The 16925-nt window shown below is 37.5% G+C and overlaps 2 protein-coding genes across 2 annotated transcripts; both read right to left on the bottom strand.

Annotated features, from left to right (window-relative positions):
* Positions 1–2707: 2707 nt before the first annotated feature.
* Positions 2708–7496, bottom strand: LOC110890265 (dnaJ protein homolog 1). The gene is made up of 3 exons (XM_022137860.2): positions 7186–7496; positions 5445–5875; positions 2708–3284 (listed from the first exon to the last, which is right to left on the bottom strand). The coding sequence occupies exons 1-3, from the start codon at positions 7348–7350 to the stop codon at positions 2843–2845; spliced, it is 1038 nt and encodes a 345-aa protein (XP_021993552.1). The 5' UTR covers positions 7351–7496; the 3' UTR covers positions 2708–2842.
* Positions 7497–9868: 2372 nt separating this feature from the next.
* LOC110890266 (pentatricopeptide repeat-containing protein At5g66520) lies at positions 9869–12008 on the bottom strand. Its single transcript, XM_022137861.2, has one exon. The coding sequence runs from the start codon at positions 11990–11992 to the stop codon at positions 10109–10111; it is 1884 nt and encodes a 627-aa protein (XP_021993553.1). The 5' UTR covers positions 11993–12008; the 3' UTR covers positions 9869–10108.
* Positions 12009–16925: the final 4917 nt, after the last annotated feature.

Raw genomic sequence — 16925 nt, 5'->3', positions numbered from 1 at the left:
TTAATTTTTTTTGTTGGGTTTCAAGAGGATATTACATGAATACGTGTACCGTAAAGATTTGCATGCTAAGTTTCTCGGTAATTATAATCCTTTTTTTATATTCATTATATCCTTTAATAGATGGTGAGATGTGTTATACTTTATGCCTGAAAAGTAGTATTTTCTTGATTGCGTACAAGATGATAGGGTACGGAGCTAAAAGCATCTGTAACATTGAGAATCCACATGTAACTTCACAACACCGTTTATGATGAAAGGTTAAGATAGGATTTTTGTTCTTTTTCCAATTTTAAATGTCTTGCAAGCATCTTTATATGACATGAGCTATTAATGATAGTATGGTTAGTGGCTCTTATGGGACTTGGTAAGGTTTAAATTCAACTTAGTTGTGTTCATAGGTTCATTCATATTGTTACTATATAATACATTAATGTAACCCGTCCACCGGACGGGTATTAAACTAGTTTCTAATAGTTGTCGCATAAATAAAAGTTATGCAATGCTTATAATAGTAAAAAAGAAATTATTTGGAAATCCTAATGGGTATCTTCTAACAAACTAACGGTTATACTCGATATTCGACGGGTACTGGGTCGGATATGGATATGGGATTACTAGTGTCCAGCCCAAACCCGACCCATTGCCATCCCTAGCTAAAGTTGCACATCTCTATGGGCATGGTTCATTATAGGATTTTGTGGAAATGTATGATTAAGGTTAAGGATTGCTACCACATCATAAAGGTGTGTCTTAGATTTCCGACACTCTAGGTGGATATTGAAGGTGATTATCTTCTTGTTTTTTTGTATGTATGTTGTTTTATGATGTTTTAACTTTTTTCTCTTTTAATATGCTACTCTGACACTAGTTCTTTTGTTATTGGTTTTCTTTTACTTTTAAACGGAGGGATCTCTGAAAGTAGTCTCTCTATTTCTCGGAATAGAGGTAAGGTTTCCCTATATCTTATCCTCTCCAGACGTTAACAACGACTTTGTTAGATGTGGAATCTACTGGGTATGGTTATTATTGTTGTTTTTTAATCATTATTTTGTACAGGTTTATACTTTTGGTTGTGTATATATATGTAGTTTTAGAATATTAATATGCAAAAAATAATGAGTTAAATGGGTTGTGTTTGTGTTAGTCCACACATATCGGTGTCTTGTTCGAGTTTATGCGTTGACAAGATCAAAATTGGGTCAGTGACGTCGAGTTGGGTACGTGACATGTTTGGTTTGACCCGCTAACCGATCCATCCCTAATTAATCAGTTAATACACTACACTAAGAATCTTTGTTCACAATTAAAATTCACAAATTCTGAACTTAAAAGAACTGCCAAGAAATATTAATTTTCTAATCATTTCTATAGTAGACTTATAAGTCATGATTAAGTTGGATGTGTCAAAATTTAAAAGTTAAAAAAATACTATTAAGTTTTACAGCTTAAAATTTATACATAATTACTTTATAGTTTTTTTTTTTTTTTGTTATTTTGATTGTAAATTTGTAGTTTTAGAATCTTAATACGCAAACAAATAAAAATAATGGGTTAAACGGGTATTGTTCGTATCAACTATCAACCCATAAATATAAGTGTCGAGTTCAAGTTCATGTGTAGACATGATTTTTGCCTTTGTTACGTGATCTATGTTTTGTGCAAGTCTGCATATTCGGGGTCTCGCCCAACGACACTTCCACATGCACGGCTTATTGCTTCGCGGGTTGTATTGGTTCAAGAAACCTTGATTACTACTATACATAGTTGCAAAGGTCTTGATGTAACGAATAGTCAAATGAGTACCAATTATAAACTGAGTATCAAATCCAAACTAAGGGTGATGGCTAGATTCTTGTCTCATATATTTGTGTGCTTTGCATTCCCTTTTCTTAAATTAATTACAACATAGGCAACATTAGTTTGATTCATAATCAATCAAATCTTTGTGTTTTCACAATTAAACAAAATGTATAACAGTAACCACTTGCGTCTAGTAAAATACGATATCCTACTTACCTGTTGTTTCTCAAATATATTCTACTAAAATGAAAAAAGCGTGTGTCTTGACACTTACATTCAACCAATTACATTCACAACCCGTAAATCAAAAAGAACATTTGATAAGCACGGATGACACATGATACTGTTTAACATGAAAAATCTCTATCGATAAGAATATAAATCATGAACCTATAGTTTTTATATATTATAATGATAATGATGATTATAACCCAATCCTTATAAGCCCAAGTTGACTTCTAATTAGGCCCATATAATTTAAACTAATAACATTGGTGAGCCGAGCTTTAGCTTGTTAAAGCGAACTCAAGCTGAAATTTTAGCTCATTTGAGATTGTTCTCAAAATAGCTCAAGCCGAGCTCAAATAAGTAGGCTCGAACCGTGCAGAGCTCAAATAAGTAGGCTCAAACCAAGCCGAGCTCAAGCTTGACCTTTATAAAACATGATGAGCCGAGCTCAGCCCGACTCGTTTACACCCCTAACGACACCATTACTAAATGCAAAGAACCACAAAAATGAACATCAGTAAGAATGGAATCACATGAAGTTGTACACTAAATTAGTAAATTCCCACAAATGTAGCATTGAATTCTTAAACCAAAATATTTGGAATGACCAATACATATATAAAGAGGGGAGAGGGAGGGAGGGGGGGGGGGGGTATGGTAGTTTATCCAACACCACAAATGGAAAACAAAATCTTTCCCCAGAAATAAACCATAAAAACTTACAATACCATGTATAACAAGATCCCTTTTAAAAAAAAATAAACACTCTAAAATAACTACCAAAAACAAATACATAAAAGGCTTCCATACTTCTTCAGGAAGACGTCAACAACCGCTTGATCCCGGTTTTCTGTTCCGCAGTAAGCTTTGTTGGGAACTTGATGTTGAATTTGACCCTCAAGTTGCCCTTTTTCGTCGGTTCTTTGGGTATAGGCATCCCTTCGCCTTTAACTACTTCTTCGTAAGTTGGGCTGATTACGGAGGTGATGGGAACCGTTAAGGTTCGGCCGTCAAGCGTTGTGAGTTGGGCGGTGTAGCCGGTCAGAGCTTCGGCAAGTGATATCTTTTGGGTGACAACAAGATCGTTACCATCCCGTTTGAAAACTGCGTGCGGTTTCTCGTCGATGATGAAAACAAGATCAGAAGGGATTACACCTCGTTGTTCGTTTCCTTTTTCGGGAAATGTAATTTTTGTACCCTTTTTCCACCCGGGTTTGATCTCTATTGTGAGAATTTCTTCCACTGTGGTCGGTCGCCTACAGTCACAGTTACACAAGTTATTTTTACTTTATACAGCCTTCTTAATCATAAGTTAATTATTATAGTACAAAGTATAGTACACGGATGGTCCCTTTGGTTTACCAAAGTTTTGGATTTGGTCCCTAGCTTTCCAAAAGTACATATATGGTCCCTGTAGTTTGCACTTTGTAACGTATTTAGTCCCTAGCTTTTTCTAAAAGTACATGGATGGTCCCTGTGGTTTGCACTTTGTAACGCATTTAGTCCCTAACTTGGACATGCTAAAACCTTTAGATTTGTTGACTGGGGACTAAATGTGTTACAAAGTGCAAACCACAGGGACCATCCGTGTAGTTTTGGAAAACTAGGGACCAAACCCAAATTTTTGGTAAACTACAGGGACCATCTGTGTACTTTACTCTTATAGTAATATCGTTTTCTGAATTCATAATTAACTTAGTTAGAGAAAAATGGAAGAATCAGTGTTTATGGGTAAAGCCAACCCGTGCGCCCATCTTGCCACCTATGTCATGATGCATTAAATACAAGATCTAATGTGTGTTGGGCGTCTTAAGATAAAAATCCGTATTTGGTAATATTTTATATTTCACATTTATCATGTTCAAGTCGGGCTACCAAGAATAAATAAAGTACAATGTCGGGCATGTGGACGCGTAGGCCAATGTAAGTACTGAAAGTTTAAGAGATCATGTTTATCAAGAATAAATAAAGTACAATGATAGGCGTGTGGGCCAATGTAAACGAAACTTATAATCAACCTAATTGTAAAAATACAATACTATCACATTTTACATACCCAAAACTCAAGATAACATGCAGAATGTGATGTTACATTTATTGTTCATCTGAAAAAAGATGAATGCAGGTGATTACACGCAATATGAAATAAAGCATAGGCTGCAATTCCATATACGATACACGATTAATTAAGAATATAAAAGAGAATATCTTCACTTTTTGCTAATAAAGACAAAGCCCAATATTAAAATGGATTTCAGGCAAAAAAGAGTGGCAACATTTATGACATTAATTAATTAATTATACCACAAAAAATAGAATATTTAACCTACTAGTAACCAAGTTTCTTCACTTTTCCACTAAAGTCACACTATTTTTTTTTTCAAATTAAAAAACCACTCAAGTTTCAATATTGTTTTATTCTTGTGAATTTTTTTATAAATGTTTAAAAAAAAGTGACCTAAAAGAAACAAATAAGAAACTTGGTTATTATTTAGTTGTTATTTTTTTCAACTTTAACATGAAGTAGGAGGTAAATGAGAAGAAAAAAGTTCTAAATGATAAACAAATTGCATAGGTGTTCCATGTAGGTCAGTCAATTTAAACATATATAAAAAACTTCACAACAATGGAACAACAATGAAGCTTAAGTAGTTTTTGTAGTTGGAAAACGTATGAGTGACTTTATTAGAACAATATTGAAACTCGGTTATCAAAGCATGATATTATCCCTAAATTAAACAAACACAATACATGTATTGTACATATAAAAGACAAAGTATTCAGTGACGGTCACTCGGTCCGGATATCTTATTAAGTAGAATTTGGGGGTTTTAACTTTTAACCAATGTATGCATTATTACTATTACAAAAAAAAAAAAAAAAAAAAGATATGAAGAGCATCTATGTGATTCCAAAACACACAAGAGTCAATAAAGCTTTCCAAGACATTAAAAAGCTAACTAGTATAGTTGTTAATAGCGAATAGCAAACGATAGCGACAAGCAACCTATAAGCTACGTAGCGATAGCGATGAAATAGTGGGCGCTATTTTATGTTTAGTAATACGCTAGAAGAAAATTTTAGAAATGCTTTATATATATATATATATATATATATATATATTATATCCAAATATTGTGTTTCGATACGTGTATTTAACAAAAAAACCTAAAAATCCAGCTATTATATACGTATATTTTATCGCTATTTATATTAAAACAAAAAAAAACTGAAATCCCACTACTTACTCGCTATGGAGACCCCAAAATCAGATAGCGATGAATGAGCGCTTCGCTACGCTATTCGCTATAGCGCTATTAACAACTATGTCAAGAAACATGCAATTGATGACATTCAATGCACAAGTAACTTCAAAACATAACGAAAACGAACCCAAGCTAACAATCAAACCTTACCCGGTAGCATCAGTGGCGTCCCTCGAGATCTTCATCTTCTTTGTTGTCCCCTTATACAGGTCCTCCAAGCTGCACGGCAACGTCCGCTCAATCGCCGCCCCTTTCCTAGGCGGCATACTAGTGGACCCTTCACCGCCAGCAGCCCCTCTAAACTGAGAAAATATATCATCACCAAACATATGCCTCGGAAACTGCCCACCCGGCCCACCACGAGACCCGCCCATATCCCCCATCCCTCCAAACGGGCTAGAGAACCCAAAAAACTCCGAAAATATGTCGTCCGCGTTTCGAGGATTAAACCGGAATGTTGTTGAACCACCGTCAGTCGACATGCCGGAAAACCCTCCGGCACCCGGTGGTGGGACCTGCCCCTTCAAACCCTCTTCGCCATATTGATCGTAAATTGCCCTCTTTTGCGGGTCACTTAGCACCTAAATGAAATAAAAAACTTAACTAAATTAATCAATCCATTATGAAACTTAGAGGCTGTTTGTTTACCTCTTAATGAGGCTCTTAATGGTTCAGACCTCTTACTGGTTCAGCACTTAATGGTTCAGACTGTTTGTTTCACAAGCAAATGTCTGAATGGTTCAGACATTTGCCTCTGAATGGTTAAGATTTATACAGAGTCTGAATGGTTAAGACCTCTAATCTGAATTGGTCAGACATTTACCTCTGAACAGTTAAACATTATACAGGCTCTTAATGGTTCAGACCCCTTACTCCCCTTACTGGTTCAGCACTTAACCATTCAGATGTTGCCAAACAGCCCCTTAATAAGTCTCATTAATAATAGATCCCTAGCGCATTAACTCACATAATCAGTATTCAATAACAAATTCAAGATTCCAATCTACAACCAATCGATCGAATCTAAAACTTTACGGAACAACTTATTAAAATCAAACCTAACCAAATTAATCAATCAATTTCAATACTTTATAAATCTCATAAAATATCATAACTTCCCCTCTTTTGCAGATCACTCATAACATAAATGCAATCAAAACTTTAACCAAATTAATCAATCAATTTCAAAACATCATACATTAATATATCATAAATTCCCCCTCTTTTGCATATTACTCAAAACCTTAACAAAAATAATCAATCAATTTCAAAACTTCATACACTAATATATCATAAATTCCCCTCTTTTTCGGATCACTCAAAACCCGAACCATTAAAACATGACAAATCCCATAAACAATCAAAAATCACCCTCTTTTGCAAATCACCCAAATCAAAACCTAACCAAAACCAATCAAGTTAAGAACTTTATAAAAACCCACAAAAAGACAAATCACATACCCACAATCCAATCACAAAATCAGTGATTCCAATCAATCAAACCCAACAATTCACCAAACAAAACATCAAACAAACAAATACCCAGTATATAATTTTAGTTATTAGGCAGATCACTCATAAGTGATCATAAAGTGGCCTCATTTGCAGATCACTCAAAACATAAATGCAATCAAAACCCTAACCAAATTCATCAATACAGTTCAAAACTTCATAAACCTCAATACCTCATAAACAACTGCAGATCACTCAAAACCTAACCAGAACCAAACCAATTAATCAAATTTCAAAACTTTATAAAAACCCACAAAAAAAATCACATACCCACCATCCAACCACAAAATTTGTGATCCCAACCCATCAAATCCAACAATTCAGCAAACAAACAAATACCCATATGCAAAATCAACATTTAACCAACAAAAACACATACATCATAGGCTTCAGAGATGGTTTTGAATTTGGCTTCTGCATCTTTCTTGTTGTTAGGGTTTTTATCAGGGTGCCATTTCATGGCGAGTTTTCGGTAGGCTTTCTTCAAGTCATCGTCTTTAGCACTGCGATCGACCTGAAGAACCTTGTAGTAGTCCACACCCATGGTTTGTTACGATGGCTGATTGTGGTGAGGTTGGGTGGAGATTTTATGGTGGGTGGGTTCAAGAAACTTCTGTGTAGTGAAAATGGGGTGAGGGAGTAAAGTGTGTTGGAGTTTTATTTGGGCTGTTAAGGCCCATTCTTTTTCTAATAGTTATCATGCTTTTTTTTACTATAAATATATAAGGTTTTATGTTTTAGGGCCTGAATTTGGTTGGTTTACACCTTACTTGTCGGTATGGTATTAACACTCAGTATAGCAGCTGAAAAAAAACATATAGAAAATGAGATTTTAGTAGTATTGGTTTGATCTGTTATGTTATGGTATTGAAACCGTAGATGAAAGAGAAAAACTCAAAACATAAAGTCGTGATATACCAAGAAAGATATCTGCATGTGTGTTACAACGATCGAACACCATAAAAATGAATACTAGTACTAGTTCTGATAACAGTGATACTGGTATTATTGTTAGTATTGGTTTGATACGTCACGGTATCGGCGCTATAGGTTATGATACCAAGAAATATTTTATTTTAATTCAAACTCTGTTTTCAGTAAAATTTATACTGGAATGTCAAGAGAGAAAAATTAAACACAGCGATGTATTCATGGTTTTTTAAGTTAAAGAGCAAAAATTATTAGAGGAAAATCAGATTGAATGGGTTAAAGGCATATATAATTTATAGTATAAAAGGGAAAATGAATGAAAAAATAGATGAAATAGGTTAAAGGCATATATAATTTACTAGTATGGTGCCCGCGCGATACGGCGGGGATGACAATATGCATTGTGGTACTTGTTTCTCGTAATTTTCTTATTCGTATAATATTTGTTGTACTGTTATTGTGGTGGATATATATCATAAGCGAACTCATCGATTAGTCCATTTCATTGTGGTGTGCATGGTTCGGTCAGTTCGTGTTTTCTATTAGTTTATAAATCCTATCTTGATATATTGTATAGTACGTCTGTTATTTTTCATATTCTTAGCGTATATGAACCCGCAAACCCGTTTAGGTTAACGGGTCGGGTTCGGGTCAACCTAGTCGGGTTGGCGGGTTGATCCGTTTAACACATTTATACTATATTATATTTTTTACAATATATTTTATGTTATATATTAAATGGAGTGTGTATTTTATGCTATGATTGTAACTTAAAAAGAGAAATTAACATAGATTTTATAATTTAAACATGATATTATTATATACATTTGTGTTTTTAAGTACACTGTAATTTTAGTATACAAATTTCAGAAAAAAAATAAAAAATTCGGGTTAAACAGGTCATGTTCGGGTCAACCCATGAAATTTCGGGTCGTGTTCGGGTTCATATGTATGGTACGATTTTCGGGCTCGGGTCGGGTTCGAGTTCGTGTAAAATTTTCGGGTTTGGGTCGGGTTGAAACCGCCAACCCGCGAACACGACCCGTTAGTTACATGTAATGATAAATTAAGTAAAATGTGTTTTGGGTATCAAAACAGTATAAAGTAATTAAAACATGGGAGAAAATTTCCTATATAATAAGAGCATGACCAATAAGGTGTTTTTAACTTTCTTTTTTTCTCATTTTTCCGCGTAAGTCATTCTTTCTTATTGCGGAGCTCATTTTTGACATTTGTATTTTGATCTTGTTCTTGGCTAAAAACAAGAAAAAATGGATTAAGGTGGGCCCCTTATACTTTTTAATCATAAAATATATATAGAAAGAGAGGCGAGTAGCTATAAATAATATAAAGTGGTGATGATGTGGCAATATATTTTGGTGTTTTTGGGTTTTCTTATTCGGTGAGTTTTGAGTGTTTTTAGAGAATAAATTTTTCTAATGTAGCATGTGACATGTCATGTTTTTACGCGTTTTTTAGTTTCTTTATTTTGGATGGTCGAAGAGTATTAAAAGTGAGTGTTACATTGTTTCAAATATCAAATTCTCGACTTGAGGTTTATTTTGTTTCAATGTTGATTTGAGGGTTATATAACTCATTAATTTTTTACTTGGGAGGATTTCTATTTCCTTCCTAGTTTTAATCCGGTTCAGAACGTCGGTTGTATGGAAACGGTGAGGAAGGCGGCGCTAGAAGGCATCATGGTTATCTCATGTTGGAGCTTGTGAAAGGCTAGGAACAAGGCGGTGTCTTCGGGCTCTATGCCTAAGGTGGACGACATATTCAGTGAAGTTAAGTCTTTAGGCTATTTATGGTTTAAGAATAGATCGAATTTCAAGACCGTTCAATGGTCGGATTGGTGTAAATTTGTATTTATGTAGTCTCTGTTGTTGTTTGGTCGGCCCGGTTTTCGGATCGGCGGTTCTAATGAAGTTCTCTTTTTTTTTTAAAAAAAAAGTTAGTAACTTCCATTGCCGGCATGTTCTGTTTGTTAGAAAGCAACAACACACAAACTTTTGCATTTTGCTTGATTTTTATATAATGTCCTATGCTATTTTTAACTTATATTGCTGGCATATTTTGCTTGTTTCACATTGGGATCTTTTGCTAAGCTAGATTTTTATCACATATTCTGCAAAAAAAAATTACAAATTTTTAATAAATAAACAACGTTAACGTATGATTACAAGAACAATATCACCACGATAAGAATCTAACAAAATCGATTAGAGCCAAATCATACACCGCGTTTTGTCCCTTTAGCTAAACTTCGACTATATGCATTTGACCAGTTTGAGATAAAATACAATGCATGCAGGACCGCAATTACAAGTTCCCTTATGTCGCAACCAAGCAACACGAGAGTGATTCCATTACCAATAATCTTTGCACGAACACACACCATTTTTGAAGCAATGAAACCGGTTCCTATCCCTTACTACTATCTCCCTATCAACAATCTCCGAAATCAACTTCAAAGCAGCATGACAATCTTCACAAACACGAAGATTCTTCATGATCCTAATCGGAGTTCCCTTCGCTGTATTAATTAAACCAAACACAGCCGCTAACTTTTCACTATGTCGCAATACAAATTTGACTTTTTCGCTCTCTTCTATGTCAAGAACAATAACCGAAGTGTTCGGTACATACCCTCTCAACCTCATTTCTTCTAACAACTTCTCCCATCTTTCTTGTATCGCTTCGGTCTGCGGATGAGACTCGTCTCCAGCCACAAACTCATGCACTACACCGTTAACGGAAATTGAACTTGACCCGGGTGTTTTCTTCACGCCTTTCTCTCTCATCAACTTTCTCACTCTTGCAGCATCTTCCCACCTCTTAGCTTCTGCGTAAATGTTCGATAAAACAACATAGTACCCATCGTTAAGCGGATCTAGTTCAAGAAGATGTTCGATCACTTCTTCGGCCAATTCAACGTTCTTGTGGACCCTGCAGCCGCCAAGAAGTGCGCCCCATACCACCCCGTTTGGTTTAACACGCATACTTTTTATGAACTCACGCGCTTCTTTGAGTAACCCGGCCCGACTGAGAAGATCAACCATACAACCGTAGTGTTCGATTTGGGGAACTATACCGTAATCTTTACTCATGCTGGTGAAATACTCGTGGCCCTCGTTTACCATCCCCATGTGGCTACAAGCATGTAAGAGTCCGATAAATGTTACCGCGTTTGGTTTGATTCGTAAATCGATCATCTTGGAGAATAACGTTAAAGCTTCCTCGCCCTTTCCGTTGATCGCTAACCCTTGGATCATAGCCGACCACGACACAACCGTTCGCTCCTCCATCTCGTCGAAAACACTACGAGCCGCTTCTAGACATCCGCATTTAATGTACATATCCAACAACGTGTTGCAAATGCGAACGTTTGTTTTAAACCCACTTCGGTTCGAGAACTCATGAATCTTTTTCCCTAAATCATGCACGCAAAGATCCGCACACGCTGCAAGAACCGCCACCACCGTAACCTCATTCGGACGTACATTTTCCTCTTCCATCTTATTAAAAAGCTCAATCGCTTCCTTCGGTTTTCCAATGTTAACAAACCCCATGATCATAGCCGTCCACGACCTCACATTCCTCTCCGGCATCCTACCGAACAACGCATACGCCTCATCCACATCCCCCCTTTTCACCAAATGCTTAATCATTATGTTCCACGTAACAACATCTCGGTCAGGCATTTTATCAAACAATTGGCGCGCACTCTCAAACTCACCCGAAACCACATACAAATGCACCATACCATTTAGCAAATACAAATTGGATTGAAACCCATGTTTCTCAATAAACCCATGAACAATCTTCCCATATAACCCGTCCTCAAGTCTCGTACAAGCTTTAATAAAATGCGAAAAACTAAAAGCATTTAAACAAACACCTTGCGTGCATAATTGAATGAACAAACGAACAGCATTATTAGGGGTATCACTATCAGCTAATTGTTTCAAACAATGGTTCCATATGTCAGTCTCGTTAGTGCAAGAGAGTTGAATGAGTTTTGTAGCGTATGGGAAGCTGGGAGTGAGTGCACAAATGGAGGCTATATGGGTAAGTTGGAGTATAGATATGGGTGTGTTTGTTTTGATGATTTGGGTGTGAAATTGTTTGAGTTCAAATGGGGTTTTGAAGGTGTGTAGAAGAGGGTTTTGTAGTGGGGGTTTTGGATGAGGATTTGGTTGGTGGGTTTGAGGAAGAGGTAGTGAAGATGAGGAGAGTGTGTATCGATGCATTTGAGTTTCTAGTGGAATGATTATTGTAAGTCATCGAAACAATATAATGATTGTATAGTTGAAATTTAATAATTACTGCGCGTTACGACGAAATCGAGCAAATTATAATTTAACACATATGTTTTTTGAATATAAGACATGTCGTTTAGAAAGCCAAGCCATTAAAACGTATTTTGAGTACAACTTCGTTTTTAACAAAACTTATAACGGAATGTTAAAGGAAAAAAATTAAGCACAACTACGTACTTAAGTTTTTATAAAAAAGTTGCAAACGTAATTTATTAAAGAAGTATCAAATTAATTGATAAATTAATATATGTTCTATAAAAAGAAAAAGAATTATTAAAAAATTGGTAAAGGAATTATGTGGTTTAAAAAAAATAAATAAAAATATGTTAGTAAAGTAAATATAATAATAAAAAGCTATATATTATCGGTAACAATATATATATATATAATAAAAAGCTATATATTATTATAAAAATAAAGTTACTATTCATGACCCTTCGGTAACAATATATATAATATATATATAATGGTTGAGGTTGAGCTTGAGCTTGAAGTTAAATGAAGATAGGGTCGATTATAGATTGAAAAGATTATTAGCGAAATCAATTCGTAAGGTTTTTTATGGTATAACTATAGAAACAAAAAGAGTAGGGTATCATTGAGTGATTGGCGCAAATTTGTAATTATGGAATCCTGTTTGTTTTGGGGCCGCCTCATTTTGGGGTTTGGCGCTGTTTCTAATGAAGTTCACTTTGAAAAAAAAGGTCGATTAATGTTGGTTCATACAAGGCTAGATAACACTCTAAGGCCATGGGGTATGGGGCTTGGGTTGGGGCGTGGGTTGGGGGAAAACGCCCAAGCCACCATCCCGGGTGAGCTTGGGTTGAGGCGTGGCCCTTGGGGCTTGGCCTTCAAGCCGGGCGTGGGGCGGTATGGCCATGCTAGCTGGCTGCCTCCCATTCGCTCACCCGCCACGTCATAGCGGACATTCAAAATTTGAATTTAAAATTCAAACGGTTTGGACCTTTGGGGACACCAAACATATATTGTAACCCCAACCCACTGGTCCCCCAATCCCACGAACCCAACCCCACCGGCTACCCACTTCTCTCGAAACCGCTAACCCACTGTCCCCCCCCCATCCCACGAACCCAACCCCACCGGCTAACCCACTGCCCCCCCCCCCCCGCTATGGCATCCTGGACCCATGAAGAAGAAATGGCACTCGTCAATAGCGTCATCGACGCTATGAAGGGGCGGCCACCGGGTGTGACATTTGGTGCGCACTTTGGCTTTCGGGACTGTGCTCTCGCCTCGATTTGGGCGAACGGCACGCATCCTTCCAGTTACGGTGTGACTTCAAGTCGTTGGAGTCTGTCGAGACTTTAGTGAGAGTTTTGTAAAACCAAAATAAAGCACAGAGCAAGTCGTCAAGGTTCGGGTTTCACCCTTGACTTAACAACTTCGTTCCTGTTCGGATTAAATAAAGAGGAATTATGCGTTAAAGTATGGATTTCACTCCTTATTCAACACAAATTTTCCCCCGTTTGTAGATAAAAATGCGGGTCGAACAAGCGATTTAGTCGAGAGTTTGCGGTTTTCACACCTAATCTCGACCTAATCACTCGTTCATTTGGAGGTAGTGTGCAGTGATAGTGTAGTGTTCAGCGAGTGCAAGCGAGTATAGCAAGTAAGCTTGTGCGGAACCCTGCAAGGCAGGCACAAGTTGGTCTGTTGGTACTTAGACTATAGACTAGGTCGTTTCTAAGACATCGGCCCGGCTAGGTCGAGTCTCGCCTAATTCCCTATAGTTATGGCTCTGATACCAATCTGTCACACCCAACCAATGGCGGAATCATCGGGGCGCGACACTGAGCGAAACAGATTGTTCAAGAGATTCCACAACAACTATTAAATTACCAAATCTTTAACGTTAATATCCCATACTACTAACAGATAAAGTAAAAATAGTTATTACAGATAATTGTCTTAAAAACAAGTAAATTGTTCCGACAACTCAGATTTTTTTATTAGGTTTGTTTCTAGACTCCATCCTAGCTTGGTTCTAGCAAATAACAAGCAAGCATCCTAAGCACCTGTCACATATGTTAAAATAGAGGTCAATACACATAGTGTAAAGGTGAGCATACAAGTTTGATAGATATAATAGAGTTCGAAATCATTTACGCATAACCAGCATGTAACATGTATAAAGTGAAGGCTAGTAGGTTATCGACAGAGAAATATGCATAGATGTGACTGCGAGTTGTAGAATGCGCAACCCATATCCCCCTGGGACACGTGAAGTAAAGCCCTTAACAACCCCTGTCCACGACAGGTGCCGAGTCCAAACTATAGTACTATCGTTGCTAAGGTGTCAGGCAACAATCACTGTGTTAACATAACATATAATCATTCATCGAATAACACGTAGCATGCAATAACGGTTAGCGTATAAATAGTGTTTGCGTTATGTGTCGATTGTGATTTAGAATAAGTAACGTATGTAACACCCAAAAGTGCGTAAAGCAAAAAGGGATCGAGTATACTCACAGATAGCGTTTAACAAGTAAACACTCTCTTGGATTAAAGGGAGCGCTGAGAGAGATTAGCCTGAACAGTTAACGATAGCATAAGCGAGGAACGACGCGTAAAACAGTGCAAAAGTACCAAGTGTCGATTGGTAATCCGATCGGATGGCCACTCGATCGGATGTCAATCCGTTCGGATGGTCATTCGATCGGATGGCCATTCGATTGGATTGACATCTGTTTGGAAAGGATGTGTTTGTGTATGATGGGTTTGAAGTTTTCGTTGTAGCATTTTGAAAACAGAGAAGTATCTCTACCTTTTAGGTCGTTCGATCGGATAGCGATCCGTTTGGCGAGGTATTTCTCAGAGAACAAGTTCATAGCAGGATTAACATCCAATCGGATGGTCTACCGATCGGGTGGCAATCTGTTAGATCTGACTATACATTGAACATGTTGAAAATTGTTAAGTGTTGAGACCAAGTGCAGTCCGATCGGATTGCGGTTCGATCGGATGGCGATCCGATCGAATGGCAATCCGATCGGACGGCAATCCGTCCCGTGACCTGATCGTGTTGCTAACTTGAAAATTCGTTAAGTTTTGTGGTTGTTCGAAACGATATGACAACGTGCTAAACAACAGAAAACCCGTCAGGACCCAAGTGTCCCGATCGAACAGGAATCACCCAAGTCCGATCAGTCAACTGTTCGAGACGGTTGTTCATGTTTAACCCGAAATCATTTGTCTCTTGGATAGAATTCAGATCTTGAACCAATACTTCACTAAGACTGAGTAGAAGATCAGAACCAGCTCTGATTCTGATCTTCTACTCCTTCTTAGTGATGTGTTGGTTCAAGCTCTGAATTCTATCCAAGAGACAACTGATTTCGGATTAAACATGAACAACCGTCTCGAACAGTTGACTGATCGGACTTGGGTGATCCTGTTCGATCGGGACACTTGGGTCCTGACGGGTTTTTTGTTGTTTAGCACGTTGTCATATCGTCTCGAACAACCACAAAACTTAACGAATTTTCAAGTTAGCAACACGATCAGGTCACGGGACGGATTGCCGTCCGATCGGATTGCCATTCGATCGGATCGCCATCCGATCGAACCGCAATCCGATCGGACTGCACTTGGTCTCAACACTTAACAATTTTCAACATGTTCAATGTATAGTCAGATCTAACAGATTGCCACCCGATCGGTAGACCATCCGATTGGATGTTAATCCTGCTATGAACTTGTTCTCTGAGAAATACCTCGCCAAACGGATCGCTATCCGATCGAACGACCTAAAAGGTAGAGATACTTCTCTGTTTTCAAAATGCTACAACGAAAACTTCAAACCCCTCATACACAAACACATCCTTTCCAAACAGATGTCAATCCAAACGAATGGCCATCCGATCGAATGACCATCCGAACGGATTGACATCCGATCGAGTGGCCATCCGATCGGATTACCAATCGACACTTGGTACTTTTGCACTGTTTTACGCGTCGTTCCTCGCTTATGCTATCGTTAACTGTTCAGGCTAATCTCTCTCAGCGCTCCCTTTAATCCAAGAGAGTGTTTACTTGTTAAACGCTATCTGTGAGTATACTCGATCCCTTTTTGCTTTACGCACTTTTGGGTGTTACATACGTTACTTATTCTAAATCACAATCGACACATAACGCAAACACTATTTATACGCTAACCGTTATTGCATGCTACGTGTTATTCGATGAATGCTTATATGTTATGTTAACACAGTGATTGTTGCCTGACACCTTAGCAACGATAGTACTATAGTTTGGACTCGGCACCTGTCGTGGACAGGGGTTGTTAAGGGCTTTACTTCACGTGTCCCAGGGGGATATGTGTTGCGCATTCTACAACTCGCAGTCACATCTATGCATATTTCTCTGTCGATAACCTACTAGCCTTCACTTTATACATGTTACATGCTGGTTATGCGTAAATGATTTCGAACTCTATTATATCTATCAAACTTGTATGCTCACCTTTACACTATGTGTATTGACCTCTATTTTAACATATGTGACAGGTGCTTAGGATGCTTGCTTGTTATTTGCTAGAACCAAGCTAGGATGGAGTCTAGAAACAAACCTAATAAAAAAATCTGAGTTGTCGGAACAATTTACTTGTTTTTGAGACAATTATCTGTAATAACTATTTTTACTTTATCTGTTAGTAGTATGGGATATTAACGTTAAAGATTTGGTAATTTAATAGTTGTTGTGGAATCTCTTGAACAATCTGTTTCGCTCAGTGCCGCGCCCCGATGATTCCGCCATTGGTTGGGTGTGACAGATTGGTATCAGAGCCATAACTATAGGGAATTAGGCGAGACTCGACCTAGCCGGGCCGATGTCTTAGAAA

This window comes from Helianthus annuus, chromosome 11 (assembly GCF_002127325.2).
Source record: "Helianthus annuus cultivar XRQ/B chromosome 11, HanXRQr2.0-SUNRISE, whole genome shotgun sequence".
Lineage (NCBI taxonomy): Eukaryota > Viridiplantae > Streptophyta > Magnoliopsida > Asterales > Asteraceae > Helianthus > Helianthus annuus.
Note: the sequence above shows the minus strand (reverse complement) of the source record. Positions and strands in the feature narration are given on the sequence as shown.